This window comes from Stenella coeruleoalba, assembly GCF_951394435.1.
Source record: "Stenella coeruleoalba genome assembly, chromosome: 2".
Lineage (NCBI taxonomy): Eukaryota > Metazoa > Chordata > Mammalia > Artiodactyla > Delphinidae > Stenella > Stenella coeruleoalba.
In genome coordinates, this window is record NC_137147.1 from 25,082,976 (window position 1) to 25,093,404 (window position 10,429).

At 43.4% G+C, this 10,429-nt stretch overlaps 1 protein-coding gene across 3 annotated transcripts in view; it reads left to right on the top strand.

The window, feature by feature from the left end:
• Positions 1-10,027, top strand: part of TMED8 (transmembrane p24 trafficking protein family member 8) — a 32,714-nt gene extending 22,687 nt beyond the window's left edge. For 2 of the 3 annotated variants that reach the window (XM_079914434.1, XM_079914435.1), the window contains exon 6: positions 480-10,027. In XM_079914434.1, the coding sequence (XP_079770560.1) occupies positions 480-697 (218 nt within the window). In that variant the 3' untranslated portion in view covers positions 698-10,027. The remainder of the gene's footprint in view (positions 1-479) is intronic. The other variant, XR_013827274.1, reaches the window with a different exon arrangement.
• The last annotated feature ends 402 nt before the right edge of the window (positions 10,028-10,429 follow it).

The following is a 10,429-nucleotide window of genomic DNA, read 5'->3' on the forward strand; positions in this document are numbered from 1 at the left end:
GAGTTCGGGGTCACTCCATATAGCACTTTCAGCATTTCAGCACTTTTCCACATTTCCTACCTCCTTTAGCTAGTTCTTTTACCTGTTGGATGAAAAGATGTCAGAATTTTCCCTTCTAAGTATCTTTTTCTCCCCCTTGGAAATTTCCAGATACTCTTGGAGCTAGGAAGGCTCTATAAGGCTAAATCACTGTTTCTCAGTGCAGATACTATTGGCATTTGGGGTGAGACACTGCTTTGTTGAGAAGGTACTATCCCTATATTTAGCACTCCTGGACCCTTGAGCACTAAATGCCCGTATCACCCACTGGTCACTCTGATGGCCCGAAGGCCACCAGACATTTCCAAATGCCCATAGGAGGGCAACAGTATCTCCCCTGGGTGAAAGCCACTGGGTTACCTGGTCCATCTTTTCACCCTCAGGTAGGCGTATTTGGTCTCTGAACTCATATCCAGGCACTCTGCCTTTTGCTCATGCAGACCCTGTCCCAGCTGGAGACGTGGAGCGAGGCTCCAGGAGCTCCCTGCGGGGCCGCTATGGGGAGGTCATGCCCGTGTACCGGCGGGACAGCCACCGAGACGTGCAGGCCGGCAGCCACGACTACCCTGGCGAGGGCATCTACCTGCTCAAGTTCGACAACTCCTACTCCCTGCTGCGCAACAAGACTCTCTACTTCCACATCTACTACACCAGCTGAAGGCCCGCTGGGACAGGGGGCAGGCGGTGTTTGCTGGCTGGAGCAGGCTGCCAGCTGGGGCCTCTTGTTTTGGATAGGCAAGAGCTCCCGACCCTCACGCCCTGGCTGGCGTGCCTGACTGTTGACCCCATGTAGCTTTTCCCCTGCCCAGGCTTCTGCAGATGGTGGTATAGTGCCCCTGTTCCGTGGTCCCTGACTCACGCTCTTCTGGCTTTAGACTCCAGCAAAATCTCTCTGTGGAGGAAACCATCAGGCAAAAGCCTGAAAGGAAGTTGGGTGTTGCGTTTTAAATATAGTTTTGTTTTGGTACAAGGTGTATTATTTCAGTTGCTGTTCTCTTCTCTTCCAGAGCTTTTATTGCAGATGTGTTTAGTGGCACCCACTCTCTTCACTTTTTGCAAGGGCTGGAAGAGAGCAAAGCACATTGTCCATGAAGGAGCCCAGTTTCCTGGATGGAGAAAGCTCTGTCCAGCCTCTCACCACTGCCATATTCCCACCTGCTGTTTCTTTGTGGTCTCTAGCACAGGCTGGGAGCCCTCACTGCCTCTGGAGGGGTGTTATTAGTCCTAGTGGTTTCACTCCACCTCTTTCTCTCCTCTTTTCCCTTTTCTAAGTCTGTGTCTTTGCCATTACAGCAAGAACTTCCATGCAATCCAAAATGACGATCACTGTAGTCTAAGGTCTTCTGGGAAGAAAAACTGCCTCCAGTTTTTCACTTCCTATTTCAAGATGCACTGGTGGTCGAAGGGGAAAGGGTAGAAATTAGGTACTGGATTGATGTCAGAACCCACATTTTTGAAAGTCAAGTATTACTAAATTATTTTTTTTTGTATAATCGAAGAAGGAGGGGTACAGTCTGAGAGAGGATGTTAAAAAAACAAATAAAACAACACTCCAGATTTCCCACGACTGTTTTTTTTTTTTTTTTTTTTTTGGTCTTTAGGAGTGTTATTTAGAAATTTTGCTTTGGAACCAGTCATATTTCCAGAGTTTCTGGATTTAGGTTTCTTGCGTTGAGGGCTCAAAACTTTTGGTGTTCAAAGTCTCTCAGGAAAGGTGATAATGAAACTTCACTGTTGCTGCTGGTGTATTTGTTCTTTAGTCCCTGGCGACTGCATTTTCCACCCTGTGGGCCCTGAGGCCCAGGGTGCTGCAGCCAGTGTCACCAGAGCAGGGGGGTGCCCAGGGCCCCAGCGGAGGAGGGGGCAGAGAAGGGACCACTGCGATTATCTGTACCTCCTTCTTTCTTATCCCTTGTGTCAAGCCTGTTACTGCCTTAGGATTTTGAGGAATAATTAGATTTATTTATTACTTTATTTATTTTTAAAGCACATTTCATTTTGCCTTTGAGACAGTTTCCGTCTGTTTCTCAGAAGGCTTCCATCTGCTCTGAGCCATTGAGGGCACCTCTTCTGTGGAGTTAAAGCTGGCGATTTCAGGAGAAGTGGGGAAGGGATAATGTTCCACTCCTGCAGGTCAGTCCTGTAATGCTTTGGGTGGAGTCTGCCCCTTCTCAGATGGATGGATTACGCCAGCTTACCCCAGCGCTGCCTGTTAGGAATTCTAGATTGTGAGGGAATCTGCCCATTTGCCCCAGATTGTGCAGAGGACTTGACTAGCCAACCAGAGGCAGCCTGTGATTCTAGGACTTCAAAGTCCTTTGCCTGCTCTGAGGAGTCAGCTTCTTCACGATGTTTCCTTTAGCTCATTCATTCCTTGTGTGGGTGCCTCACACCAAGTTTTCCCTCTGCACAGAAGCAGAAACTCAAAGAACAGGGCTTCTCACAATAGGTCTGTAGTGGCACCTACGTTATGAACAAAGGGTGATACAGCCGCACCTTCTGTTCCTCTGGGGGCAAAGCCCCAAGTAGGAGAGGATGCTGTGGACCACCATAGCATCCGCCTCCTCTGAGCGGCCTCATACCTCCATTATTTTATATTTGAGTGCATTTTATAGAGGATTATACTGGCCCAAATTTATATACCTTGTAAGAAGTTAGAAATTATTTTAGTGACTGCCTATTTGGGCAGTGAAAGCAAACTTGCTCTGCGTCATCCCATCTGGTAACTGTATGACTGCTCTTTTCATCACTGAAGTTGAATCACGCCTTAGCTAATTGAGTAGAATCTTTATAAAATAATTTTCTACTGAGCTGTTCTCCAGTCAGCTAAAGCCTGGCTTATTTTTCCTGTTTATTATTGACTTCTGACATTCTCTTAAAATGGAGCTGTCAGGCCATCGGAAGCTCCCTGGGATAACATTTATTGTTGTTTATTTTTGCCATCAGAGCCTGTACTTACTTTCTTTGGAATCCTAGTTCTGTTGCATCAAGGAAGCCTGAGGGACTTGTTCCCATCGCCTCTGTGTGCCTCTCATTGTCTGGTCCCTTTTGAAGTCCTGGACATTGTTACATTTCATTCTGTACTGGTGTGTCATTAACAAGTCAGTGCTTCTTTGATCCATTCACAAAAAAATAGGTAAATTAATTCACCATCCAATTAATTCACTATCCTATATTAAGTATCTGAAATTAGTGAACTTTAGGGACAAAATATTACTTAACAAACACAGGTAATTACTGAGAATTTCATAGTCCACCAGACCCTAAGAGGTAGTCACTTCCTTAGTCTCTCCCTATCTGAGTTTACAGAACCAAACAATCAAATGAAAATCATTGCTTTCACCTTCACCGTCTTCTTTAGAGGATAAATAAGTATTAACATACAATGGAAAGAAGGTACTTCACAGTAGGAGAGAGCCTGGAAGTCTCTCCACAGAGTGGCTGAGTTCTTAAGTTTCTTCAGTTTGTTTAGTTTTGCTACTTTGTTGAGAGACGGGGCTTTTAGAAAGTTTAGAGTATTAATTTTTCCCAACATTTTACTTTAAAAAATTTTCAGCAAACAAAATTTAAAAGAGGGCTTCCCTGGTGGCGCAGTGGTTAAGAATCCGCCTGCCGGGCTTCCCTGGTGGTGCAGTGGTTGAGAGTCCGCCTGCTGAGGCAGGGGACACGGGTCGTGCCCCGGTCCAAGAAGATCCCACATGCCGCGGAGCAGCTGGGCCCGTGAGCCATGGCCGCTGAGCCTGCGCGTCCGGAGCCTGTGCTCCGCAACCGGAGAGGCCACAACAGTGAGAGGCCCGCTTACTGCAAAAAAAAAACAAAAAAAGAATCCGCCTGCCAGTGCAGGAGACACAGGTTCGAACCGTGGTCCGGGAAGATCCCACATGCCGTGGAGCAACTAAGCCCGTGCGCCACAACTGCTGAGCCTGCGCTCTAGAGCCTGCGAGCCACAACTACTGAAGCCTGCGTGCCTAGAGACCATGCTCCGCAACAAGAGAAGCCACCGCAATGAGAAGCCCACGCACCGCAACAAAGAGTAGCCCCCACTCTCTGCAACTAGAGAAAGCCCGCGCACAACAATGAAGACACAACACAGCCAAAAATAAATAAGATAAATTTTTTTTAAAAAAAGAATGTTTAAAAAAAATTTTTAAAGAATTATGTAGTAAGCACCCTTATGTATATCCAGCACATAGATGTTAAAATTATAAACTGCTAATTTTTAAACAAAGATGATTCTGCCATTCTGTTCCTTTTGACAGGTATTCAATAGAGTATGTTCCCTGCACAGACATAAGCTCTCCTATGTCAGAGAGCTCCTGGTTTATTAGCAAAATTATTTCATTCAATGCCAGTTACCTGGGGAGGTGGTCCTCATAAAAATGTTTCTTGGTCTCCATCTTTCAAAACTCATGCTGTATTTCCTCTCTCCCTCAGGCTATAATTTCTAATGTTTTCTTCTCTACCTGGCATGTCAGAGTGAAGGTAATTGTGAAACTGCTCTGGAAGGACTTTATTCTAGTCTCTGTTGCTTTCCAACACATCCTCAGGACTCTGAAATTAAAACTCAATCCTCAGATAATATGTAGCTTTAAAAGGGAAGTAGGTAGCAACTTGAAATTAGGCCATTCTTAGTTATTTTTTTCTTAATTGATTCATGCACTTTAAAAATATTTTTATCTGTTATTTAGGAAAGAAAACCTTAGACTTTTAAAAAGTGTATATTATCCCTTATAATATGTATATGGAAGAGTTAAACCTGAAAGCTCACTGTCTTATCTTGATCACTGGGTTTAGATATTGTTGTAAAACATCATTTAGAGAAAATACATGTTTGCATGTTTTTGATGAGCCCTATCCAGTCCCTCTTTGAAAGAATTAGGTGAAGCCCAAACGCTAAAGTCTGTATTTTTGTATTTATTTTAAGACTGCTTTTCTGCAAAAGGTTGCCTTTTAACCCCAAAGTATAAGGTTCTAAGGTACAGAGCTGAGTGACCCTAATATTTACACAAAAGGCTATTGTTTTAGAGGAAGGGGCAAGAGTGAAACAGTTCATGCAGCTTGTGAACTGACTTTTTATATTGATAGTAAGGAATGAAAACAATGAGAGGAAGAGAGAAAAGCTATCAAATGTATCCCAGAATTCTGCGCATATCCTGATTTTGTGTAGTTCTTTAGTTTGCATTTCATCTGTTGGAATTGTTCTTTAAGCCAGAAGCCTCACTGGTTCTCACTGTGCTTGTTGGAGAAATCCCAAACCTACCTGTCTTTTCCAACAGGATCGACTTTAGAAATATTTTTCAGTAGGTCTCCTCTGCTAAGTGTAATCCTGACCTGAAGATTGATTTCATCTCTATATTCTCTGAGACTTGTGAGTCCAGTGCCATGAAAAAAGATGGTGAGTTTAGAAAGTGGCTAGGAGGAGTTCCAGCTGTGTCACTGGAGCCTCAGTTGGTTTTGACTATGGCTAAAAAGGGATGACACAGGTTAATTTTGACCAACATCCCAGAAGAGCCTCAAGCCACAAGAGTGTGTTTGTGAACAAGCTTTGCCCTCTGTAGGCTGACTTCCCTGTGAGGTGTAGGAATCGCCATCTTCTTTAATCTGTGTGGGACAGTCATACACACAGCAGGCAATGGGACCAACCAAACAGACACAGTTTGTCCTTCCTTTTAGAGCTTCCATTTAGAATTTCTCCCGGGTCTAAAAGGTCCAAATCAACCACTTTAACTAGTCTCTCCACCTGGCCAAAAGTGTAGACCTTTTAGAAACCTGAATTTGCTAGAAAAGGAAAGAGCACCATCCATGTAGAATCTCAGTGGTTGAAAAGGGAAAGTGAGTTTCTGTCTGAAGGAAGGTGATTTCATTTTTTGTTGTTGTGAGGGGTAGCTTGTTAAGGGATTTATGCTCCTTAGAGAGCAAGTCATTGTATTCATCGTATTTGATTGTGCCCACGGAGCCATGATGCCTGATTCTTCAGGGAGTCAATAGGGAACAGGTGTCTAAAGCCAGTCACAAGTTGGGTGCTCTCCAGCAATCCAGTAGATGATGAATATTCCTATGGCCAAAGTCCCAATTTTCATGCACATGGGATCCTGTCCCTAGGCCTTCATTTCCACACAGCTGAGAGGTAAAGAGAGGGACGAGGCCCCCCTCCACTTCTCTCATTTATAGTATTGTTTAGCACTGGCAGCATGGTATCCAAGGCCTCAGTTTACCGGTTAATCAGAATTAAATAATAACATGGGTAGATAAAGGCGATCAACCTAGGTTGGAAGTAGGGCTGAGGAGGGATTATGACTTATAGTCCCACATTGGGGTAGCTGGGTAACTCGTGTATGACTGTGTGGTTGGAACGCTTATTAACTTTACCAGGTGAGTGCAGAGGATGTGATAATGCTATGCTGATGAGGACGACAAATTAATTGAGTTGGCTAAGAAACAGAGCAAGGCCTCCATCTACGGGAAGTAGATTCTGTCACCGGCTGTGAGTGGAATCTCAGAGTGAGCGTGAGCTCTGCAGGTTCTCAGAGTCTGGCTTTAGAGCCCACTGAAGGAACCAGTCTTCTGTGGGCAGTGACTCTGGCTTTCTGCAAAGGAGAACCTTCTGGGAGTTGGTTCCTGGTGGTCTCTTTTCTGGGAATGGGTGGAGACACCCCGGCAAGAGCTGCTTTGGCTCTCTTGGTACCTGGTTATGGTCAGTGTTGCCCCTTTGCTCTGTCCAACCAGTCCAGCACCTGTGGGCATTCCTTTGACATCTACCCAGTTATTTAGGTAGTGAGGTTAGGGTAGGATTTGGGACCCAAAGGGTGAGAGAACCTTTGCTAAGTATTGCGTGGCCAGATTTCAGAAATCACCGCTCCCTCTGGGGTGTTGCATGTCCCTGCTGGAACCAAGAAGGCCAAACAAAACTCCTCCTATTTAAAAGTCTTATCACCAACCTGGGAAAACCCAATTAATTGCCTAAAGCCTTGATAGTGGGGTTCATTTACAGTCAGTCCCTCAAAAACTAAGTCCAAAGGCACAAGACTCTGGCTTTGAAATTATTTGTAGTCCCAGTCACTGGTTTGAACTCATGATCTGATGTCTTTTAGTCCCCCAGGCATGTGGACCAGAGTTCATTTCATGGCTGTTCTTCACTCTTAAGAGATAAGGAAAAGGTGCCCCAGAAGTCTAGAGATATAGACTTTTTCAAAATTAAATTCCACAGTTTTCTGTCATTTTAAGCAGATAGTTTTGACTTATCTAGGGATAAAATAATATATGTGAAATGATTTCCAGGGGACAAAATGTATTTTCTAAATGTTCTGATATAGGGTCATGAACAATTGTAAAGTTTTGGTTTGAAATATTATAGTATATGGGATTACAGAAGAGCCCTTAACTCACCGTCATGTAAAGGAGCTCTCTTCCTGAACTCTTTCTCTCACTCAGGTTTGAAATGCCTCATCTGTAATGTTACCTGTAAGTGACTGTTATTGTTGGTTTTCAGGTTCAGGCAAGAATCATCTGGAAAACATTATCCTAATTCCTTCTCTCATGTCCTAAGCAGTACATTTTACTAAGAAATTCTGTATTAAAAACACTAGCAGCCCTTTCTGAGATTATTGTCCCATAAATGGATTTGTTTTTATTTAATCAAGTTGAATTATTTCCATTTAGCCATGTTCAAGAGCAAGTAGAGTCTGGAGAAAGCGATCCAGTAACCCATGAATCTGGTGCACCCATTTCCCTTAATAATGGGAAGTGTTTTGAAATCCCCAGAAGAAAGCTGCTTTGTAATTAAAGTGATGGATTATAAGGAAGCCAGACTTTGGGTAAGGATTTTCCTAAACTACTTTATGCCATTTAGCTTATGTTTCTGAAAGGCCTGCTTTGGTGCCATGCACTGAGATCTATCAGTTGATTGAAAGATGATCACGCTTTCTTGGTAAATATTTAAGCAACTGGCAACCACAATGGCATTCTTTCCTTATCGTTCTGTATCGTGCACTGATGCTGACGTTACAAAAAGGGGTCTGGAAGGGAAACAGTGTCACAGTCTTTTCTTTAAAATCAAAGTATCCCAAGCGATCGTTTATTGAGGTCAACTTGTTTTACATGTACCCTATCATGAGGAATGCTGTCAGCATCTCCTATGATTTCTAAGAGCTCTTACCGAAATTGTTATTTGTTATGTCCTGCTGAGTGGTTTTTCCTTTAAAACACCATATTTTTACCACCCTGTGGCACTGAATGTGTTGCTGAGATACATAGATGATACTGAGCTATGGTTCCTGAAATAGCTCAGTTCTTGTGTTTTATATTATGTAACAGTTTCGTGATGCTTTTGTGCATTCTTTGTCTTCTCTTCCGAATTTTGAAATCTGTCATAAATAAACTTTTTCACTATTCACCTGAAACATTTGAGTTATATCTTTTTTTTTTTTTTTTTTTTTTTTTTTTTGCGGTACGCGGGACTCTCACTGTTGTGGCCTCTCCCGTTGCAGAGCAACAGGCTCCGGACGCGCAGGCTCAGCGGCCATGGCTCACGGATGCAGCCGCTCCGCGGCACGTGGGATCTTCCCGGACTGGGGCACGAACCCGTGTCCCCTGCATCGGCAGGCGGACTCTCAACCACTGCGCCACCAGGGAAGCCCTTGAGTTATATCTTAATGAACGTGACTTAGAGTTAAAATTTTTTTATTCATCTCTCGTCTGCATCTTAAGAAAAGTATTCTTTAAATCTATACCAGTTATTTTATAATCTATTATTAGAAAAATTAAGAAAAATGGAGAATGAGATTAATGATAGATCTTTCATCTGCATTTAAATTTATGGCTGAGTATGAACTGGGATCTGGGTTTGGCCCAAGGGCAGAAAAACTGGGTTTAGAGTAATGATTACTTAATAGAATATTACTGAGTTTTGTTAGTATTTGGTCCCCAGTGATGTTCATTTTCCAGTTTACTGACTTACTCTTTCAAATTTGGAATTAGTAGTTTGGACACCACGGTAATCATTTAACATAGTCTAGGTGATATTAATCCAGCCTACTTTCATTTACAGAAATGACACCATAAGATATCTTTGACATCTCTCAAAATGTTGCCTCTGCACATCGTTGGTGCCTATTACAGAACAGGAAGGACTCACATCTGAGCAGAGAGGGGTGCCATTTAAATATTTTCTTCGGCGATATCTGTGGTCTAAGATGAGCCTGTTAGATCTTTCCCTGCTTTCCTTTGCCACATATTTTAGAGGCTGATGTATAAAGGAGGAAGAGATCTGAACTAATTGTGAGTTAAATGAGTATACTCTTCCCACCAAACTACACCACAAGCAATAATAAAAAGCCCAGGCAGACTACACATAGCTGGGGACCTTTAATGCCTTGTGTTTGGGTGAGCCAAAGGTAGTGTGTCACTGCTGACACAGAACATACTGGAGATTATTGCTAACTTTTAAAGGCACTCATATCTGCCGTATCACTGACCCTGACATAGTTCAGGATCATATGAATTTGTGCAGGCCACACATTGCAGCCTTGACATCCAGCCTGATGTTCCTTAGCCCATGAGGTTCTGGCTACACTCAGCAGCCATCTTAGTTCAGGTATTCGCCCAAATGGGATGACACCTGCTTACAACCTTGGAATCAAGAGCTAAATAGGTTATCTTTAAAAGTTAGGAGGAGCCAGTAGAGTGAGTACTTATCTTATGAATATGTGTCCAGGTACTGTCCACCACCTGCTTGTCCAGTAAGTTTACTACTTTCCTTAATGGTTATATAAAATTGCTTTGGAATAAAATCGTATGTATTTAACTTTGTTCTCAAATATTTCCTGGCAGCACCCCCTTCCTGCTTTCATCCTTCTAAACTATTTGCCAGGACTTACTACTTCCGTAGAGTTGGAAGATCCTCCACATCTAATTACCAGCATCAGGCCACTCCAACGTCTGTTCTTCATCCGCTGTGGCCACGCCCACTGCGGGAAGATGGCAGATCAGATCTCCCTGCGGTCCCTGGCGTCCCAAGATCAGGTGTCTGTGGATCGTTCTTCACAGATCTAACAACTGATGTGGAAATGAAGAAGGACCTGACTTTCACCATTCAGTCAGCCTTTGGGGAGAAACCCCTCCTGGAAAACATCCTCTGAATAGGTGATGGTTTTTGGTTTGAGAGATACATCTGACCCCCCAAAATAAGAATTTATTTGCAGACTTGAGGGAATTGCGGGGGGGTAGTTTTTAAAAACCCTTTATAGAAGCTTAATTATTGCTAAGCCTTGGAGCCATTGTCTGACCTCTAGAGAAAAGTCTATGCACTTGGGGAAATATTTGCTCCTTCATGATCTTCCAGGGCCCTGAAAGAGGAGAGAGACATTCAGGGAGGGAGGGGGTAGCCAGCCAC